Source organism: Vigna radiata, chromosome 1 (genome assembly GCF_000741045.1).
Source record: "Vigna radiata var. radiata cultivar VC1973A chromosome 1, Vradiata_ver6, whole genome shotgun sequence".
Classification (NCBI taxonomy): domain Eukaryota; kingdom Viridiplantae; phylum Streptophyta; class Magnoliopsida; order Fabales; family Fabaceae; genus Vigna; species Vigna radiata.
The window spans coordinates 4,711,590-4,734,302 of record NC_028351.1 but is presented as its reverse complement, the minus strand read 5'-3'; the positions used below and the strand labels follow the sequence as shown (position 1 = coordinate 4,734,302).

General features: G+C 33.3%; 3 protein-coding genes across 3 annotated transcripts; all 3 read left to right on the top strand.

The window, feature by feature from the left end:
• Positions 1-229: 229 nt before the first annotated feature.
• LOC106763935 (probable calcium-binding protein CML26) lies at positions 230-1,516 on the top strand. The gene has a single exon (XM_014648118.2). It carries the CDS (start codon positions 312-314, stop codon positions 831-833), a length of 522 nt encoding a protein of 173 aa, XP_014503604.1. The 5' UTR covers positions 230-311; the 3' UTR covers positions 834-1,516.
• Positions 1,517-4,078: 2,562 nt separating this feature from the next.
• LOC106763310 (ras-related protein RABA6a) lies at positions 4,079-6,449 on the top strand. Its single transcript, XM_014647514.2, has 2 exons — positions 4,079-4,577; positions 5,829-6,449. The coding sequence occupies exons 1-2, from the start codon at positions 4,360-4,362 to the stop codon at positions 6,259-6,261; spliced, it is 651 nt and encodes a 216-aa protein (XP_014503000.1). The 5' UTR covers positions 4,079-4,359; the 3' UTR covers positions 6,262-6,449.
• An 812-nt stretch (positions 6,450-7,261) lies between these two features.
• LOC106773001 (golgin candidate 2) lies at positions 7,262-13,564 on the top strand. Its single transcript, XM_014659664.2, has 10 exons — positions 7,262-7,560; positions 7,744-8,847; positions 9,298-9,408; positions 9,545-9,604; positions 10,097-10,154; positions 10,680-10,732; positions 10,913-11,002; positions 12,100-12,225; positions 12,550-12,597; positions 12,679-13,564. Exons 1-10 carry the CDS (start codon positions 7,507-7,509, stop codon positions 13,051-13,053), a joined length of 2,079 nt encoding a protein of 692 aa, XP_014515150.1. The 5' UTR covers positions 7,262-7,506; the 3' UTR covers positions 13,054-13,564.
• The last annotated feature ends 9,149 nt before the right edge of the window (positions 13,565-22,713 follow it).

Below are 22,713 nucleotides of genomic sequence, written 5' to 3'. Positions count from 1 at the left end.
ATATTTTATTTTTCATCAAACATATTTTTTATGGTCTTCTTACGTTACAGCAGGCTTTAAAAATGTTCATAATAACTGAAAAGACATAATATTTTATGTAAAAAATCATAAATAATATTTTAAAAGTATCAAGGACTTTTCCGTCAACAACAAGTGTGGGTCCAGTCTACGCGTAACAAAAATCGATTTTCAAAGGAAAAAAGAGTGTATAAAATGGCCCAAATGTCACCGCTCCATTCACCTCACCAATTTCGTTAACCTTCTCTTCTCTTATTCATTAACAAAAATAAAAGCTCTGTTTATTGGAGAAGATGGCCTCGAATCAGATTGCAACGGAAAAAAACGACGCCGTACCAAACCCTGACGCCAGTAACAAATCATCCCTCTACCTCCAAGACATGGACGAGATGAAGCGAGTCTTCAACCGCTTCGACGCCAACGGCGACGGCAAGATCTCCGTCAGCGAGCTGGACAACGTCCTTCGCTCCCTTGGATCCGGCGTCCCGCCGGAGGAGCTCCAGGGCGTCATAGACGAGCTCGACACCGACCACGACGGTTTCATTAACCTTTCCGAGTTTGCCGCGTTCTACCGCGCAGATACCGCTGACGGTGGCGACACAGAGGTCCAGGACGCCTTCAACATGTACGACCAGGACAAGAACGGGCTCATCTCCGCCACCGAGCTCTGCCAGGTTCTGAACCGCCTCGGAATGAGCTGCACCATCGAAGAATGCCACAACATGATCAAATCCGTCGATTCCGACGGCGACGGCAACGTGAACTTCGCGGAGTTCAAGCGCATGATGAGCAACAACCGCGAAAATACTTGCTGAAGGAAAATAGATTAGCAGCTTCTTGCTTTCTTTCCGTAACCTCTGACTCGTAGATCTGCGCCTCTTGTGCTCTTTCATTACTTTTTCCTTCGTTCTGTTATTTATTATGTGTTCAATCGTCCTGAGTAGAATTAGAATCAGAAATTTAAGTGAAAAATTATTCCAATGTTGCCGTTCGAATTCTAATTTAGCTTCGTGACTTTATTTGCTACGTTTTCAATGAATTTGTTGTGAGTCGTGATAAGCAGCGATAAACAATTGGATTCTTCCGAGAATGCCAACCTCCGTGTGTTTGCGGTTGTGGAATCACGTGGCCGTGAAGAGGAAATTGTGGCATGAGGAAACACGCCGCGATGATTTGTTCTTCCACAATGATCACGCCGTGAATTGATTATGACTTGTTTTAATGTCGACAATGATTTAAATTAAACATTTGTGTAGGGAAAAGGGAAACTGTGATAACAGGGCCATGGAAAGTGGAGCAGCGAGTTGAATGGTAGTGGACGCAAAAGATGTGTCAGGGCATTTCATTTTCAGAACCGTGGTAGAAGGAATGTGCTTGATATGGGTCACGGACACTTTCCATTTTACTTTTTTGCTTTTAATAGTCTCTTTAGGGATACAAAAATAAATATGCATACATGTCATATATGCCAATAAAATTTGTGGGTGTTCGTAAGTTACCTTTAGTTTCAGTTTATAAAAAGGTTGGATATGATATTTCACTATTCATATATGTAGTATCAATAAAAAATTAAAACTAAAATTTAATTTATTTTTTATAAAATATAATTAAAACTAAAATTAAAATTAATTTATATTTTATTAAATTTAATTTAATTATAATTAAAATTAAATTTATATTTAATTTATGTTATATTATATTATATTATATATATATATATATATATATTTAATTTTATTTTAAAAATTTATAAAATATATTTTTTAAATATTCTATCTGAAAATTTAAAAATATTCACAAATTATCAATACTTTTTAAATGAATATCCAATAAATAACAAAATAGATAATACATTATTTTTTTATTATAAATCGAATTAAGATAAATACTATTTAAACGGACATCCGTATTCGATTCATTGTCGTTTATTGTCTCTCTAATCCTCCGTCATTGATATCATTTTCAAATGAAAAATAACATTTTAATCACTTTTACTAATTGTATAATTACTAAACAATTTATTATAAATATTACAATTAAAAATTATATATAAAGTCCTCTATTTAAATACATTGAGAAAGTACTCTTTATTTCTCCACCTCTAATTAATGATAATTTGTTGATTAATTTTTAAGAAAGTCTCTTCTATACAGAAATTTTCTTCACGTTTGAATGTACATATGTTTCTATTTCATATATATTTTTTTATATAATTTATTGATAATTCACTATAATTACTATTTGCAGTGAATAATGGTCTCTTTAAAATCAAACCGAACGTATTAAACAAATTTAATTATACAATGTTGAAGTTATAGTATAATAAATGCTAATATTGTTCTATAAGCACGTTTTAATTAATTCTTCAAAGTCATAATTCCAGTTATCAATTAAACTCTTTGACTAAATAATATGGAGTAATTTTAATAAATATTTTTTAAAGTTAGTTGAATTGTTAAAGTAGAAGATGATTTGGCAACAACTATAAGTGCATATTATAAAAATTTCTTAATTAACTAATTGATAACAATCACTTATTATACGTTAAGAGTTAGGTCAAAAATATTGAACCCAGACTTGTTAAATCACTAATACTGCATTCTCATTTAATAACAATTACAATCACATCTCTTACAAACTTCTTAAATCACTAAGAAAGAATTTGATAAAGGTAAATACATTACATAGATAAATTATAGAAAGCTTATTATGAAGATCCCACTATAGCAATTTTATTTTATAAATTCTGATCTATAAAGTTTGCTCTGAAATATATGTGGCAAGTAATCTGGAGATCAATTTTTGAAAGGAAGAGTGATAATTTTAAAAAGTGATTGTGTACCTAAAAATTAATGGACTGCAGAAAGTAAAAGTCTTATTAATTACTAAACCTGTTTTTTTTTAATAAAGTGAATTAATTGCTGTTGCTTCTTGCACCTCAACAAATTTCTCTTTGCACCCATCAATCTAGATTTGACTTTCCAGCACATTAAAACAATTTTGGAATTTATTTTTCTGGAAGACAATCATCCCACTATTATTGCGGAAATTTTTTTGAGAAAGTTTTGATGGGGTGCAGATAGAAATATGATGATTGCAAAAAGCAAACAGATAGAAAAAAATCGAGTAATGTTGATAATTTGTAATCAAGTCATCTGCATAATTAAGGTTGTTGTATTGACTCAGTAACTAAATTTGTCCATAGTTTACTTTCTGAACATATAATAACAGGTGTTTGATGTATATTTATTTAACAAACCATCTTATGCTAACTTCAAACTTCTATGGTCTATATACATTCAGTACCGGAAAAAGTCGGTTTAACAACTTTTTTTTACAACACGTATACGTGACAGTTTGTGATTAGTTCGTTTCAAATATTTTTTTAAATAAATTCAAAGAGACCTATAAGATAATGACACGTATTCTGTTGTCAAAAAGTTGTTAAAAAAGAATTATTAAAATATCATTGTCCTTCACTACCAGTGCATTATATTATATTTAATGTTAATAACTTTTATCTTCAATTAGCTTCTTGAATAGTTGACTATTTTGAAGTATATAAAGATGGAATTCAATGTAAAAGTTCAATATCTATCTTCTGTGTTCCAGTGTTAGTTTTCCTTTTGTTAACAATAATTTCTTGTCGCTTAATGCATATTTTTTGTTATACAAAGAGCTCCTTTTCAATAATGAACAGTTGCACAAAGATAGTATATTATTATTATTATTATTATTATTATTATTATTCCAAACCCCTTTTGATTTGATGATTATAACGGTACCTAACCACAAACATCTATGATCATTCCTTGTTAAATTATATTTTCCAAAGAGGAGACATATAATTAGGAATCATTACCCTGTTCAATATTTTAACCTCCTTGAGATGATTATGATCTAAACAATGTCACTCTATAACCAATCTGATGAATGTTGTGCAGAAACAAGTGTTTGCCAATCCTGAAAGGCCACATAGGCATGAAAAATGGCAAATTTTATACTCAAAAGATTGGAGACAGATGGAGCAATACCATTGGACCTTCTTTGAAGATGAAGGTAACCATGGTTGGCTCTTCCACTTGATTAATGTCACTCATAGGTCTAGACAACATCAAAGATTATTACTCCTAATGCCTTTTTCAATGGTTTCACATGTAAATATACTCATACAACACTCTAGCACTCTATAAATATGATCATGACCTTGCACCCTATTTCAACTCTCTTCCTTCATCATCTACATTTTCTTTATGGTTAAGTTTTTTCTCCTCTTCATTATTCCTTAGAATTTCATCTCACAGTGGTGAAGGAAGAGATCATTTGAAAAGGGTCATATTCATGGCTGATACATTCGATGAAGAGTGTGACTTTCTCTTCAAAGCTGTTCTGATTGGAGACTCTGGAGTTGGGAAATCAAATCTGCTCTCAAGGTTTGCAAAAGATGAATTCAGGTTGGATTCCAAACCCACAATAGGAGTTGAATTTGCTTACCGGAACATCAAGGTCGGAGACAAACTCATCAAAGCTCAAATATGGGATACTGCAGGCCAAGAAAGGTAAAGAAAGAACCACTCTGTTGTTTTGTCTCTTCAATTTCTCATCACTTTCAACTTTCTTCTTTGTTCAATCGTTTCAATGCTTTGATCATACTCATTTTGTTTCATCAGCTCGTAGTAACGTTTATAGAATATTCTTATGTTTAGAGGTCGTAGTTAAGAATTCAGTTGCATATATAGTAGATCACACGACCATGGAACTTGTTTTGACGAGGTTGAGGTTACATAAACCAGGGTTTGGATTTCTAAGTGGGTGTTCATTGGATTTGCTTAACATAAAAGAATTGAATATGAAAATTACAATGAACTTGTAAACTAAACAAATGTAGTTTCTGTGTCGTTTGCTCATGTTTTTCGGCCAAATATTTTAGTATTTTTTTAAACTGAACTGTTCATCCGTGATGATCTCTGAGATTTGATGATTGAAAAATGTCGTGGTTGCCAAATGCCAATTGAGTACTGGTTTAATTACGTGGGGGAATGAAATTAGGAAAGAATAACTCTTGAATCCGATCAGTGGGACCCTGAAAACACTAACATTATCATTATTGAATTCCATGCCTGAATTTGTATGTGTTTGAGTAAATACACTTTTGAACAAAAGCTAAGACTGTACTTATATATATCATTAAAAAATCCAAAACATGTTCTCCCTCCAACGTAGGTGCTTTATTGGAACCTTGTCGTAACTTCCTCCTTTTCCGTGAGTGAATGTAACTTTCGTTTTGTTCGAAAAATTTCCAAAAGAATAGTGATTGATTACTGCTTTTGCCTTTGGGTGTTACATGCCCTTTTCTTTCCTTGGATTTTCAATTCTCATAATGAATCAGGCAGAAATATTATGCAGCAGAGTTGAATAATGAGCATGGGTCAGTGTAGGCTGTGTAAGTGTAGAAACCAAGTTTTCTTTTCTTTATCTGTTTGATCATGCAATGCAATCTATATAGCGTAACTATTAGGCTATGTGGGTCCTAGACGTGGACATGTTTGAGCTTTGTTACAGAAAGAAAACATGATGAAAGTGATTGAGTGTGGAAATGAATGTAGGATTTTGGTGCGCAATCACATAGTCAAACATTTCATTTCTTCTTTCCAATTATCTAAGTATTCTTAGACACCTGTTTTACATCACCTACCTATATTTATATTTAAGGTAACAAGAAAATGTGACAGCTTTACCTTATCAGATATAAGAACATATGTGATATAATTGAGTCTAAAAAGCATGGTTATAATACAACTTTGTGGCAGGTTTAGAGCAATCACGAGTTCGTACTACCGAGGGGCTTCGGGGGCAGTGCTGGTGTATGATATAACGATGAGATCAAGCTATGAGAATGTGAGAAAGTGGCTATTGGAGCTGAGAGAGTTCGGAGGGGAAGAGATGGTGGTTGTTCTGGTTGGAAACAAATGCGATCTGGATCAATCGAGAGAGGTTGAGAAAGAAGAAGGAAAAGGGTATGCTGAAACAGAAGGATTGTGCTTCATGGAAACCTCTGCTTTGAAGAATCTCAACGTTGAGGAAGTGTTCTTGCAAATGATCACAAGGATTTATCACATGACAAGGCAGAAGAATTTGGCAGCTAAAATGGACGAGAAACCGATTAATCTTCTCAACGGGAAGGAGATTCATGTTGCTGATGAAGTCACTGCAACCAGACAACCTAGTTCTTGCTGTTCGTGATGAGACTTTTCATGGGAAATTTTTTGCGTTGATCTCTCAGTAATTCATTCTTCCGGTTTTCTCTACTTTGCAAAGTTTCTTCATTGCATGGTGAAGACGATTTAGTTCTTAAATTACACGAAAGGTGACTTGACAGATTGTAAATGATGATTTTTATATCATACACGTTTTTCTTTTAATTCTTTACAGCTAGTTTTTTCTTTTTGACGTAAACTCATGCACTTTTTTATGGATAATGTAGCCTCTCAGGTTACGCATGAACTCTTCCATTTCCAGAAGGTCACGTTTTGTAATGTAAAAAAAAAAAATAGTAACAATCCTTAATGAACAGTTAATATAGTTTTTTTTTTTTAAATAAAAATCAGAAATAATGAACAAAATTGATAAACAAAAAGTCATGATCACCGTCAAAATTGATACTAGAAATAATTCATAAGTTGAAGATGAAAGCTGCGACACAAACGGCACCTGCGCTTCTTGTTGCCACAAGCTCTAAATAATAGTCATGGATTTCGATACGATGTCCCAGCCGATGAAATAAGATATTTTATCTGATGAACATTTCAAAGTTGTGGAAATTTAAACTTAGCTTATTATGGAATGATTCACAACCGATGATATGATATGTTTAATAGATAATAAATATAAATTACAAATCTACTTTAAGATGAGATTATATTCAGTTATATGTTTTAAATTTATGTTGTGGATAATATAATTTGGTATATTTTTTCTGAGATTTGAACTACGTAATTGGAAAATAACTTCAAACTATTTATGAAGACGTAGAAGAAATATTTGGGGTGCAAAAAGAAATTGCTTTAAAATAAAGGATAAGGGCTTCTACTGGACTTTACAGTTTAATGGGCTCCAAAGACCCAGCGTTGAAGCCCGGTAGAGGGTAGTTTGGACTGTTTGGTAGTTGCGAAGCCGAAATCATTGGTACGTTGAGTGGGACCCAAAGTGAAGCAGTGCAATTCACTCAAAATTGATTGGCCCAAGAGAGCATGTCCCATGACCCGCGTGTCACTCTAACTTTCTCACTCGATCTTCTTCTTTGCAGCTTTCATGGCCCTCTTCTTCTTCATCATTACCAGCATGGATCTCTCGCGCTGAAAAGCACCGTCCTCTTGAATTATCTCTTCTGCAACCGCGTCAACTTTTTGATACGCCGCGTTTCGATATACACGTGCGTATTGTGGATACGCGACATTTTCTTTTCCTCTCATCTCGCTCTCTGAAACCATGGCGAATTGGATTTCCTCTAAACTTAAAGCCGCAGAGAGCATTCTCCACCAGGCAAGTCTAACCGTAACAATGCTTTGCATTTTCTTTTCCTTTTTTGCCTTTTCAGAATACCTAGCCATAGGAGTTGTAATTTACTTCGTCAATTTTAATGTGTAGCGCGATTGTGATTATTTTAGTTCTCTTTATGTTATCGTGAAATATATTCATTTGTTAATTTTGTAATGGACGGTTCAGCTCGATCAACAAGCGGCTGAATCGCTTGGCAAGAACGAGGGTTTTCGATCCGAGGAACTGAACATTGATGCTCCCGCTAAATCAGGGATTGGTGTGTCTCTGAAGGATCAATTGAAGAAGAAACCCTTGGAGGGCAGTGATTATGGTGGAAAAATTCGCAGTGATCCTAATTTTAATGGCCTTAAAGCTACAGCCAGTGCACCCAAACTATCTATCAAATCTGGCCCTACCTTAACAAACGATGATTGGACTGAACTCCTTAATGCACCTATAGCTACTCAGTCTTCTGCTTCTGGGAGCAATCAGGGTAATGGGGTGCCCGCACCTCGTGTTTTGAGGCAAAATAGTGGTAGGAAGCTGAAGGGTTTGTCTTCATCTTCGTCGGTGTCCGATGTGAGGAGGAATGCAAGAAGTGGCAACAGTGGTCCGAGGTCCTTTCAGAAGTCAGACTATGTGAAAGAAGTTAAATTGAGTGGAAAAGCCCCTGATGATGGAAAGGAATCTACATCTTCGACTTCAACAAGGAGGAGTTTGGTTGTAGAATCAGAGACTGATGGTAAATGGGGTAAAGAATCGAAGTATTCCGATGAGGGCAGTTCTGAGAAGCCTGTGATCGAGGAAAATGGAAAAGAAGAAAATGATCATCGGTTTAACTATAGGGACACTTCTCCACCAGAATCGTTGCAGGAGGGCGACCAAACTGTAGCTGCAGAAACAATACCAGCATTAGGGATTGATAAGGTGCAAGAGCCTAAGATTGTGGTAGATTTTGACGGCACCCAATTGAGAAGTGCGAGAAAAGAAAGGCATGAGCTTAATTCAACCTCTGGGAATTCTATATCTGACAATCTGAAAAGGGTTTCTCCCATGGCTAGTGATGGAGATTCTGATTCAGATACTGAGTCCGGTTCAACATCTGATTCTGAAAGTGAGCATGAGAGGGAGGAAAGGAGAAAGAGGAGGGAAAGGATTCTGGCTGAAAAAGCTGCAGCTAAAGCTATAAATGCTATCAAGGAACGGGAAAATATGGTGGCCAAATTAGAAGGGGAGAGGCAGACTCTAGAGAAAATACTTGAGGAGCGAGCTAAAGAACAAGCACAAGAGGTAACATAATTACAATTTAAGAACTGATCTCTGTGTTACTTTTTTAACTTTTTAATTTTTTTTTGTATACTGGTTACACTCAACATGGCGTCTTCTATAGGATATAGCCTATAGGTAATGTCGGACAATTTTTTTTTTCTGCTTTTGGTCATTTGGTGGAAAAATTAAAATGTCAAACTCCACAGGCAGTATTTTGCTTGCAGATAGAACAAAGTATAATGGTTATGTTCTGCTTTTCTTCTCATGGTTTTACCCTCCGAGTAGAATCAAAATTCACCACTCTTTTTAGTCCAATGTCCTATTCTGTTTTGTTTTTAAAATGAACAAAACATGTAATAGAAACCACATTTTATGTTATATCCTGTTCTAACACGTCTACCAAATGCTACCATAGTGTAGAATTTTCTTGTAACTTAATGTTTATATAATCCTTTTTGTTCCTTGCTTTAGGCTTCACAGCTTCAGAGCACTGCAATGGAAACTATGGAAGCTGTTGAGTTAGAAAAGCAGAAACATAATAATACTAGAATGGAATTTCTTGCACGTTTAGCTAAATTAGAGGTATGTTAATTCAAACCGTTAGTTTATCCTTTATGCGATATCATAACTTACTGTACCTTTCTGTAAATAATTTACATTTTTTTTTGCACAAAGATATCGACATAAGCTTGTTGACAAATGTTTGGATTGATTGCAGACTGCCAATGCTGATCTTGCAAGATCCCTAGCGGCTGTGCAGTGGAACCTTGAAATTGAGGTATATTTAGATTCTTAGGTGACTTCCCTCCCTATGATCCAACAGAAAGTAAGCTTTGCAGGTCTGTAATTATTGAATAGAAAAGTATAGATGCTTGCTAGTACCTCTTTCATTGTTTTGGACTCCAGTCCTAATTTCATGATGACTTATGATCTCCCAAAATTAGTGGTGACATAATAAATAGGATGATTAATAATTTAATATGACCAATCTAACAGCACAGTGAAGCTGGTCAGCGTCATATATCTGAAGACCTTAACCCTGTTACTGGAACAAGAAATTGAAAAACTAAACGGAATGAACCAATCAACTCCCAAAACGTGTTCTTATTGAAAATTTAGTTTTTGCAAGAACTTGAATGAGTTCCAGTATATTGAAATTGAATGAGCCAAACTGAACATTATATGCTGCTTAAATTTCTGTGGTTCCTTGATCCTCAGGTCGTCATAAATATCTGGAAAGGTGTATTAAATTTCTTACGTGTTTTATCAGGTTAAACAAGTAGCAGAACTTAGACAGCAGATCTCATCGAAGGAGTTGCTTCATGAAGGTACTAAACCTATGCTGAGTATTTTCACATTATTTCTTTCTAATGCATAATATTATGTTGTTTTTTACGGGACTTGCTACTGCCAGTGTCTATACGTCATAGCTGTCTCATTTTACTTTGAATATGTATTTTTATTCTTTAAGATTAGTAACTAGATTTTAGCAAAAGTAGAAAAAAGATGCAGAGAATCAAATATTAACTTAGGCATATCCATTTATGCAAGGAACTGATGAATAGGTGGTTAGTAGTAAACTTAGTATGAGATCGAAGGATCCATTTTAGATTTGCAATCAAAGCAAATATGTGCTCGGCTGCTATAGGGATTTTGGGAACCAATCAACTTGGTATGTGTCTTCCTCTTGCCCAAGAATATGTCTGACAAAGACTATGTAATCCTAATGCCTTTCTTTCTGCCGTTCCTGGCTTATAATAGCTATGCGTATCCTTATTTTTGTCAAAGTGGGTTGCTTAGTGTGTGGCAGTTGTTGAAATGAGCTAATAGCTTTGCGTATCCTTATTTTATAGATCTCAGAAGGAGAATGAAGAATCCTCCTCAAACTGGAGCTTCACAAAATCAAGTAAGTTATATGATTATTTGCTGAAGTGGGTAGACATTGATACATTGGTTTCTTTTGTTTACTTCTCCAAGTGGGGGGCTTTTAATTGGGTATGTCTCTAGTATCTTATTTTGTTAGATCCTGTTTTTCCCTTATAAACTTCTATGCTCACGATCTTGTGTATTTATGCTAATATTGTAGCTAGCTTCGAAAGGTGTGGAGTTTGAACGGGAAATTCTAGAGGCAGAGCACTCTTTAATCAATGATAAAGTTACTCAATTGGAGGAAAAGGTAAGGTTTTTAAACTTTTTTCCTTGAAGAGCTATGATATTTCGGATGCAATGTATTTCATGACTCTAGTAGTTTGCATAGAATTTTCTTTCTTGAATGGTGTCTCTCTGTTTTTCTTCTTTTTATTGGATAAGGTTTTCTTTTATTTTCTAGTTATATCTAAAAAGCAAATATTGGAATGATCAGAACGAGTCTTCGAAATAGTCATACCTGTATATTTCAGTTTCCGTTATTTGCATCCTTATTTATTGCTTTTAAATTTACCCAACTATGTGCCCTTTTATCTAATGGTTGTGGTCCACAGTCCCTTAGGTTAAAGCGCCTTGAACACGAGATTTCTGACTTCTTTTTTTGTGACTTATCTTGCTAGATAAGTTTGTGTACGATAATGAGAACCCGACGGTCTCCTAGAGTGTTAGCGTACTGAATAACTTTCTGCTAAAATCTGCATAATAATCTATCTGTTTTGTTAAATTAACTAATACGCTTTTACAGAAATAACTGCCTGCCAAGTTTTCACCCTAATAAAAACAAGTTCCCTATAATATACGAGTTATAGAAATTACTGAAATATTCAAACACCAGAAACCACCATACTAACATGTGACATTACACTGTAAACCCCAAAATTATTATTATCTAAGCATAGTGGTTGACACTGATAGTTTCAACTTGGTTCCTCCTTTTCCTTTATTGATAAACCTTGTTAAAAGACACTACTTTAGTAACCAAGTTTGGTTGATTGGAAATTGTAACATAGTAATGTTGTGCTATTTGTTGTCCCTTTTATACTTTTGTGAAAGCTGAAATGTTTTACTAAGTGAGCTGTAATACTTTTATTTAAATCAAATTGCAAGCGCATTCTTGGACACATTTGCTTTTTTTCCAAAGAACCATTTAATTTCTTTTAAATATATTGCAAGTTTTTAAGTCAATTTCCATGCAAGTTTGAAGATAAGATATACTATGCTATCAGGAATTATTTCTTTATATCTGCATCATTTGTTCTTGTATTATTATAGATTGCTTTGTGCCTGTGAAGTTAATATGATTTCCTCTTGCCGTGTGTAATTATTTGATATATTTGTCCATCAAAGGCAAGAAAGCTGGAAGCTGACATTGAAATAACAAGGAAAGAGATGGAAGAGCCAACAGAAGTTGAAGTTGAGCTCAAGCAAAGGCTTCAACAAATGACTGACCATTTAATACAGAGACAAGCAAAGGTTTGTCTTCTAATATATCTAGGTGACTGTACTGTGTGTGAATCTTCGTGGAACACTGCTTTAAATTTAGGGCAGAACCAGTCAATCTGATCAGTGAGTCCTAAGGGTGTTGTCTGAAAACATTAGCAGTTGAAAACTCATGTGCAGTCAAACCAACATGACCAACTAATTAATCGGATCCAGTTTTCAGAGCTCATCAGTTTAAAAGACCAACAGAAATATTTCAAAAGTTCATTTAAATACAAAATAAGACTGGAGTTTCTTAAGGTTTCTTTTGACCCCTACCTATTCAAATTTCGAACAAATTATTCTGCTTGTCAACAGGTGGAATCACTCTCTTCAGAGAAGGCAAGTCTTATGTTCAGAATCGAGGTATGCTTTTTACTGATGCTACGGTACTAATTCTTGCAACTGTATATACTTAATTTTCAATTTTCATAATCAACTTGGCAGGCTGTGTCAAGGTTGCTGGATGAGAACACGTCAGCATCAGGTGCAACAAATATGAATCGTGCTTCTTCATCCAGTGACTTAGAATCAGGATTATGGGAGCTCTCGAATTCAAAGCTGAACCCTATGCTAAAAGCCAGAATTCATTCTGGCAAGAGACAGCTTGGATCATTACTTCAACAACTAGATCATATTTTTGTTACCGGTGCACTTTTTCTGAAAAGGAACACAACTGCAAAATGGTGGGCTTTGATATATCTTGTTTGCCTTCATTTCTGGGTGTTTTATATTCTTTCATCACATTCTGGCCCGTCAAATGTGGGTAGATCTGGTGCCCAGATCTCATTGGAGAACATTAATAACACTGGAGGAGTTTGATTGTGTTGCAATGTGTCTTTTATTTTTGTGTCATTCACTGCGGCTTTTATGAGGTTCTCAATATATTGGATATCTTTTGGAACGCCGGAATATATCAAACATCGGTAGTTGACATGCAGAATGCCCCACACTTTGACCAGAAATATACAGGACTTCATAGCTTCCTATTTCGATGAACTAAATCTCTTTGACGTCGTGAAACTTCATTGGATTTGGAGGGAATCCATCAGAGGAGCAACATCCTGCTATTTGTATTGACACAATGGCTGATCTAATGATGACAGTTGAAAAGTATTGACGCAATTAAAGTAGCAATAAGTATTTTGTATGTACAGTTTAGCAATAGACATGGTCACAGAATAAGCCTTTGATGTAAGCTGTGTTGTGACCATAGAATTAAAAACAAAAGATTCCGCCGAAATTATTATCCTTGAATATTGTAGAGAAAGAAAGAAAAAAATCCATTTTTTTTATCTTACAATTATTAATAAATATCGATTCATCTGTGTAATGCATTGGAACCTCGTACTTGATGACACTGTACAATTACATATACTCTTTGGTTTAATTATGTGATATGTGCCATGTTCTTACTTTTACACCAATTATCTTTAATTTTCATCTATTTTTATTTGACTACCTTATTTTCTCGTTTATTATTTCTCACTGCTTTAACGAGAGTAATGTGTAAAATTGAACTTCAGGACCATAAGTTATTTTTTTTACGTATATGATAGTATGAATATTCTATTGCACAATATCCAGGAGTTGGTCCCACGCATCTCCCACAACACAACCCATTTCCAGACAAAGCACGATAGTCTGTTCGCTTGAGAGGAATGCACTGATTGCGGAGATGGAAAGAAGGAGAATCAATATATTCCAATCCAGCATACAAACACCATCCTATTATAGCCATGGTCATATTATAAAAACTGTAAACCATCATTTCTCTCACTTTCTCTCTCCACAGCTCTATTCAATTTCTTTCTCCCTATTTCACGGGAATCGGTTATTCCTTCTCATCAACAACCCAAAACAGCATGAAGGAAGCAACGTCATTCACTTCATGGCTATCACACATACACACCAAACAAAACAAGACAAAGTGAGAGAGCTTCTCTTCAAAATTAGAAAAGAATAGCACCTAACCTACCAGGAATAAAACTCAAGACATCTCTATCCCAATCCATTCCGACACAAAGCAACAACACTAAACCAAATCATTTTCGTTGACGTTACAGTACAAATATTACTATTTAATATATTTTATACATTTTATCAAATTAATTCAAATAATTATAATTAATTTTTATCTACTTCCTCAACACTTTTATAAAAACACAATTATAATGAATTATTTTAATATAAACAAATAAAAATATACTTTATTTTTATTTTTCACAGATCTTACATATTACTAGTTTATTATGCAATGCATATAAAAATTATATATAGAAAATCTCTTTATTGACTAAGTAGGGGAAGTATTTGGTTTTCTCAATGAAAATGGATAAATATATATTTGTCTGTTCTTATCTCCATACATGTCCTAATATCACTATTATAAAAAAGATTTAATGTCTGTTATTTTTTATTTTTAACGTCCATAAAATCTACCGACATCATATCAAGAGTTTCAATTCAATGTTGGAAGGTAAAAAAGACGTTGAATGACATTAGAATACTAAGCAACACACCCTGCATGTTTAACAAATATTTCTGTTTCTTAATAGTCTCAAGATGAAGAATTTTTTAACATTGAAAAATTATAATTTTTGACGTCAATGGACATCAGAAATAACCATGTTGAAAATGACTATTTTCGACATTTCATCTGTTGTTTTTTTAATCAAAGATTTTTTTTTACAGATTTAACAAACTTATATGCACAAAATCTAAACTATAAATTAAAGCTATCCTAATTCAAACTAGAAACTAAATCTGAAAAAAAAAAACAAAGTATTAAAACTAAACTGTTATTTATACCTAGCTCCATCTCTGAATTATAATTTTACTCCTTCACTTGTTTTTAAATAGTCTTTCGCTATCTTTTTATATATGGTCAATTAAATGAAGCATATATAATCTTATTTTTGAAACATTTGGTTCACGATTTAAAGACCCGGAGTCATTGTATATAGAAAGTTATATGTTGAGAATTATTTGAATTTCATTAGATATTCCACTAAAACATATCTGAATTCTCGTAAAAAAAATAAAATCGATATTTGTAAATTAAATTAAACTTTAAATTAACTTAGGCGCAAATTATTCATAACTTATGGTCCTTAAATTCAATTTTAGACTTTACTCTCGTAAAAGTAATAACCGATTGCTTCCTTCATGCTGTTTTGGGTTGTTGATGAGAAGGAATAACCGATTCCCGTGAAATAGGGAGAAAGAAATTGAATAGAGCTGTGGAGAGAGAAAGTGAGAGAAATGATGGTTTACAGTTTTTATAATATGACCATGGCTATAATAGGATGGTGTTTGTATGCTGGATTGGAATATATTGATTCTCCTTCTTTCCATCTCCGCAATCAGTGCATTCCTCTCAAGCGAACAGACTATCGTGCTTTGTCTGGAAATGGGTTGTGTTGTGGGAGATGCGTGGGACCAACTCCTGGATATTGTGCAATAGAATATTCATACTATCATATACGTAAAAAAAATAACTTATGGTCCTGAAGTTCAATTTTACACATTACTCTCGTTAAAGCAGTGAGAAATAATAAACGAGAAAATAAGGTAGTCAAATAAAAATAGATGAAAATTAAAGATAATTGGTGTAAAAGTAAGAACATGGCACATATCACATAATTAAACCAAAGAGTATATGTAATTGTACAGTGTCATCAAGTACGAGGTTCCAATGCATTACACAGATGAATCGATATTTATTAATAATTGTAAGATAAAAAAAATGGATTTTTTTCTTTCTTTCTCTACAATATTCAAGGATAATAATTTCGGCGGAATCTTTTGTTTTTAATTCTATGGTCACAACACAGCTTACATCAAAGGCTTATTCTGTGACCATGTCTATTGCTAAACTGTACATACAAAATACTTATTGCTACTTTAATTGCGTCAATACTTTTCAACTGTCATCATTAGATCAGCCATTGTGTCAATACAAATAGCAGAATATCTTATTAAAATCAATTCCTTCTTTCTGAGCATATCCTTTGACCACCAGTCTTGCACGATATCGCTCCACTTGTTCATTGCAATCTCGTTTGATTTTATATACCCATTTGTTTCCGATTGTTTTTCGACTTTTTGGAAGTTCAACAAGTTCCCATGTCTTGTTCCTATGTAAGGCTTCTATTTCTTCATGCATTCCTATGAATAGTATTGCCTACTGGAACAACACAGATAGACTGTGAAGTAAAGCACCAAGAAATTCCTAGGAAAGAGAGGCGGGTCACAAACGGACACTTTAAATACCAAGTCTTTCCTAGTAGACAGCACTTTCACACTATCAAACGTTCCAGTAATAACTCTTTTCTGATATGGAAAATCAGATTAAACCGCAACCACAAAGTATACTCAGAATTTTACCAACACTATTCTAATGACAATAACCGCGAAATACGAACCTATAGCTATATAGCAAACTGGGGCGACTTGCATGTTCAATCAATGGTACATGCAATATGCGCCACTAAAACTCGGAGAGAGAAAAGCAGAAAAAAGAAGACAGGGATGATGATGTTTTGATGATTTAATTAAAGACGAATTCCTGCTACTTGTTATATTATTGTTCTTCTCCAAACAACAATATAATAATTGTTTGTTTTCTTTTAAAAGTTTAATTAATTTTGATTTGTCGTAAATATGAGACAACAATAGGTAACTAATTCATCATATATCATGTATTCAGGGTGAGGAGGAATAAAGATAACACGAAAGAAAATGAGTAGCAATTTCAACGTCTATAGCTAAAAGTGACTAATCTCTTACCACGTAACATAATGTATATACGATAGCATAACTTACTGTACCTTTCTGTAAATACAGGATTTCATAGCTTTCTATTTCGATGAACTAAATATCTTTGACGTTGTGAAACTATTATTTGTGATGATGAAGGTCATGTAAACACATGAAGCGGCGAAGGATAATGATGAGTGGTGTGGTGGGTCCATGTAATAATAAAAATAATAATTATGTATTGATGGTTTCTCAAGTTCAATCTTTTGAACAGTTCCCCACCTTCTTTTCCTTACTTCAAGCTTTGCAATTTTCCATGGAATGCCCATTTGTTCATGATGGAAGAGTAAAACTTCACAAATAATTAGCACCCATTAGCACACTGAGCGAGAACAATTAAATAGCCTTAAATCAAGAGAAACTTGTAATACACCTTTTGTATCCATTGCACTTTCATGGTAGACACTCTTTAATAGTTGAGGACTTTGCAAGCGAGTTGTCCTATCTAAGTCTGAATTCATCATCTTAGGGGTAGCATTTTCAAAATATTGTTGCTTCTATCCTAACAAGCGAACAAAAAATAAACATAAAAAAACACCAAGTAGCAAAAGATTTTACCAAGCTTCTCTTTGCCATGCTTTATAACTCATAGTAGAGGTAAAACGATCCATCATCTGATTCCAAGTGAGACCTCCATTAACGATACAGTTTTAAAAAAAAATGAATCGAAAGGTATAGAAAAAATATAGTGAATTACATGACATGAAAAGTAGAAAGAGAATGGGTCACTTGCATGTTCAATATGCGATATGCGCCACTAAAACTGGGAGAGAGAAAAGTAGAAAAAAGAAGAAGACGGGGATGGCCAAAAACGCAGCCATGGTCAAAAGCTGTGCAAGTGGAAATTTTCGTGTACAGTTTTTTTAATATGTTAAAAATTAAAGTCATTCATCTTTCACATGTTATTTTTACTCTAGTGATTAATTACAATAAAATGTAATCAATTATTTAATGCTAAAATTATTTAAAAACGACACGACTTTACTGCTAATCAATACAATATTACTGTAATTAATTATCATTGGGTCTAATTTTATTTACATTCTCTAGTAATTAATTACAATAATATTGTAACAGATGAAATCAAGCATCCTAAATTATTCTAACTTAAGTAAATTTATTCTAATCTATTAAAAAAAATATGAAGTGCACAACTTCACTTTTTAACATACTTTGCTCCTATACAACTTTTTTATTTAAAGTTAGGGAGGTAATGTTGCCTTATTTAGAAAAAAACAACTAAGATTGGAGTTTGTACTGTGAGACAAATATTATTTATGTAATATAAATAAACAATTTTTGATGAATGAATTGCATTTTAATTGAAGTTTATAATAAATAAACATATTTTACAATAGAGCATGAAAACACTACGTATGAGAAAAAGATTGGTTGGCGTTGTTTAGCTGTCTTTAAAATGTGTAAGACAACCAGTAACAAATCACAATAGAGGATGGAAAGTAGGACGATCAAAAACATTAATAAAATATGTAATTTTTGGTCTGATTGCGATTCCAATTGTTTCGAAAACAGTTCTATGAAATAAGTATTAGAAACAACTTCTATTATGGCAAAAAAAGCATTAGTGCGATTCACAATATTAGTTTTTTTTATGATGCATTATTACAATAATTATTATAATTATTTTTATCAGTGTCTATTTGAAAAAAATATTTATCTATATTTCTATAATCATAAAATATTAATTATGAAGCTAGACAAATAATAGATAAGTGTGATTTTATTTATAAAAGAGAGAAAAAAAAAAGTAAGTTTAATGATTCAGAAAGTCCTTATTTTCAGACAAAATCTTAATTTAGTCTTTTTTTTCTCGATAACTCAGTTGGATCCTAATTTAGTAAAAATTAGAATAAATCACTCCTTACCGTTAAATTAAGCCTAACAGCGTCGATCTCTTGTTGACTTGCCACGCTAACTTTTATCACTCAGATTTTTGAAAGGGTAAAATGGGAATAACAAAATTAAGTGCTGACTTGACAAATCTAAATCTAATTGATATTGGGGAAAAATTTGCGGGTAGGGTTGGAACAAATTTGGGAAAAATTTTGGGGGTAGGGAAAAATTTGGGGAACAAATTAGCGTTGGAAGTTGGAAGAAGGCCTTCACAGTTTCAGGCTCTTGCTTGATCATATCCAGCTTCTCAAAGGTGTCAACTTTCTGAGGCGTCAATCCATTGATGGCTTCCCCAGAGGGCTACCCTGCTACAATCCACCTAATCACTGATGCGGTGAGCAATGAGGGNGAGAATATTGGCGTTACACAGGAACGTGTGGNAGTTGGAGGAGGAGCCCCTTTTGGGGCATATGGAGGTGACGACGGAGGAGACCGCGCGCCTAAGGGGATATGTGATCGAGCTGGAGGAGAGGAAGGGTCGCGGCCCATGAATCGTAGTGACCCGTCTCGGGCCTGTGACAGTGNTCAAGTGATGGTCGCTCGACGACCACGTCATTGTCTTGCTGTTGACCTCAGATCATACGGCGGCGCTGATGGCGGAATCAAATCTCGGAGGCGCGACATCACGTCTGACTCCANATCAGAAGGTTACGATTCTACGAATCATAGATGGAGTTGAAGCTGGTGACTGGGGTTCATGAATCTAGGGGGTTTCCTCTGTTTCGATGGCGCGGGATGGCTACTGTCGCGGGATTGATGACGGGGGTGGCGAAGTGGTCTTGTAGAATGGGTTGGGCCTGATGGAATAGCTATTTGAAAGGGGTTGATGGTGGAGGGTGCGCCGNAGGGAGCGTCGAAACCTCTTCCTGGCGCGGTGGCAGTGAGAAGTGCGGGCGCCGGTGGACGCAAGAATTTGGGAAATTGACAGACATCCAGGAGGTTAATTTGGTTTGAACCATGCTCTTGAACTCTTATTCACCTTCATGGTGGTAACTTAGATAACAATAGTTGGATCTGAGGAGAAGAAAATACATTGTGTCTCAGACGGAAGCTTCAGATATTCGGAAAATGTGGGAAGCAATAGCCACTATTGCTCGTATAGGTGCAAGACGCACGTGGTTGTCCTCAATCCAAGGATGGTGTGTGATCTTAACAGTGGATGATCATCATGGTTCTCTCTGCGCGTTTGAACTACTCTAAGTCTAACATCAATACCGTGACTATCTTCTATCTTCTTCCAGATGATGTTGGTTGGTTTCATTACTGAGATGAGATGGGGTTCTAGGATTTTGAAAGAAGGGGTTAATGGAAGAAGAAAAGAGGATTGTCTTTTTTGCCCCTACGAAGACATTTGATTTAATTTTGCTTAATTATTTTTTAATATAAAAATTAATTCAAATTTATTTTTAATGCCACGTACTGTTTGTTTAATTTAATCGCACCGTTTCTAATTGTTTCAATTTTACAAAAATAAGGATTCAATTGAGAAGTTGTAAAAGAAAGAGACCTAATTGAGATTTAGGGCGAAAATAAGGACTTACGGAGCTATTAAATCAAAAAAGTATTTAAAAATATAGAAAAGAGAGAAAAAGCTGAGGAATGACAGAAAAAGTTAAACAGAGAGAAGAAAAAAATATAAAGTTTTTTGCCACGTGACTTAACTCCGTTAATTGATACAATTTTTACAATTTGAGACTCAATGTATATACTTTTAAAACTGAATACTAAACTGAAAAAATCTATTTATCTTGGGACAAAATAAGCAATTAAACCTTTCAAATTTTAGTTTGAATTTTTATAGATTTAGTTTATGGTTTGAACTCTGATTAATACTTGTTCATAAGTTCTGAATATATGAAATATAGACTTTGTTCATAATTTCTGAATATATGAAATGAAAAATCGGTTTTCAAGTTTGGTAAATTTGGAAAAGAAAATCTTCTATTAAAAAAAACACACATGAGAAGTCGAAAATGATCATTCAAAACTCCAATTTATATCGTAAAGTGTAATTTTTTATGTCCATTGACATAGAAAATTACATTTTTTGATGTCAAAAAATTCCTCTCTCCTTTTTCAGAAACCACCCGAAACATTGGCTAAGTGCTTAAAATGTGTCGCTTAGCACTATAGAACACCAGAAATGTTTGTATTCTAATGTTAATCAATGTCTTTTTTTATCTTTCCACGTTAAATTAATATCTCATGATATGATGTTGGTGGTTTTCATGGACATTAAAGGTTAAAAATAACATGTCAAAGCCTTTATTTACAATAATGGTATTAGGACAAATATGAAAATAAGAACAAACAAAAAATATATATACTTATTCCCATTCTCGTACTCAATTAAAAAAACCTAATATTACTTATACTTAGTCAATATATATATTTTCTATAAATATTGAAACAAATTTAAACAATTTCCATATAAATAGACTTATTTGTCATTCTTAGTATTTGAAGTTTTGCGACAACCTTTTCTCTATCTTTCTCAATTTTTCTGATAATATATATCATTCTTATATGCATTGCATAATAAATTAATAATTTGTTATCGATAATATATTGAGATGTATTAAAAAACTACCATAAATATATATATATATATATATATATATATATATATATATATATATATATATATATATATGCTTTTTCCAAGGGTAGTTTGAAAATGAACATGACACATTTTGATCATGTATGGTTTCATCACGCAGATAACAACCACGAATGAACGAATAAAATAATGAATTTTTAAGTATATCACATACTATGATAAAAACTGATAATAGATGGTAATCATTTGGCAAAATATCTATCAATACCAGCTAATTGTTATATCTACTATAACTTATATCTAGTTTAAACAATTAAACAATTTTTATATGGAAATTCCTTCACACCATCTGTAATTTTAGATAACAATATAACATTTGTTATTTATATCTTTAATTTTATTAATTACAAACATTAAACAATCAGGGAGAGTTCGTTAGCTTACCTGTGCATGTAAACTAGCTTTCCACATTGCAATGCACAATAACATTTTAATTAATCAATAAATATATAAATTTGGTAAAATCAATTTTTTCTCCTGCACTTGATGTAAAAACAAAATACTGAAAAAAAGTTCACTCATTTTTTTCTAAAATTTTCTTAAAGGAAACCTAAATTTTCTTTATATCTTTATCTGAGTCATACTTTATAAGTAAAGCAACACTTCTAGATTAATTTACTTTATTTAAATTTATCCTTATATTAAAATTGCATGTAAACATAGAAATAAGGTAATTTGGTTCATATATTTTAAAATATTGATTTTATTCAACATTAACAAATTTTCTTGAAAGTACAAATCTTTAATTTTTTATATGATAATTTATACATTATAAGGTGGTCAAAATTTGTGTATAAAGAAATCACCATTCTTTTGTTAAAGTTTTTACCCAGTATGCAGTATATTAAATATACTATTTTATTAAAATTATAAAGAAAATCAGTGTCAATCTAAAGATTATGTGAAAGCGTGAGAATTATTAGGCAAGAACTTAAGAGAGGTAAATGAATTTTCTTCTGAATAATACATGAATTTATTGTTAAGGGAGTAAAAGGGAATGATAAAAATTTATCGAAGATATAAACAGATTAATTAATAATAAGCTTAGTTAGCCTAGTAACAAAAATGAATAATGTCTCATTAAAGAGACCGCGCGTGAAAGATTTCATATGTCTTTGTATTAGGAA

What these genes read in the sequence shown, in the direction of transcription:
- LOC106763935 (XM_014648118.2), top strand. Translation starts at nt 312, where the DNA reads ATGGCCTCGAATCAGATTGCAACGGAAAAAAACGACGCCGTACCAAAC.
- LOC106763310 (XM_014647514.2), top strand. Translation starts at nt 4,360, where the DNA reads ATGGCTGATACATTCGATGAAGAGTGTGACTTTCTCTTCAAAGCTGTT. An exon ending in GATACTGCAGGCCAAGAAAG is followed by an intron (nt 4,578 to 5,828) that starts GTAAAGAAAGAA and finishes ACTTTGTGGCAG; the next exon opens with GTTTAGAGCAATCACGAGTT.
- LOC106773001 (XM_014659664.2), top strand. Translation starts at nt 7,507, where the DNA reads ATGGCGAATTGGATTTCCTCTAAACTTAAAGCCGCAGAGAGCATTCTC. An exon ending in CAGAGAGCATTCTCCACCAG is followed by an intron (nt 7,561 to 7,743) that starts GCAAGTCTAACC and finishes TGGACGGTTCAG; the next exon opens with CTCGATCAACAAGCGGCTGA. An exon ending in AGTGGAACCTTGAAATTGAG is followed by an intron (nt 9,605 to 10,096) that starts GTATATTTAGAT and finishes GTGTTTTATCAG; the next exon opens with GTTAAACAAGTAGCAGAACT.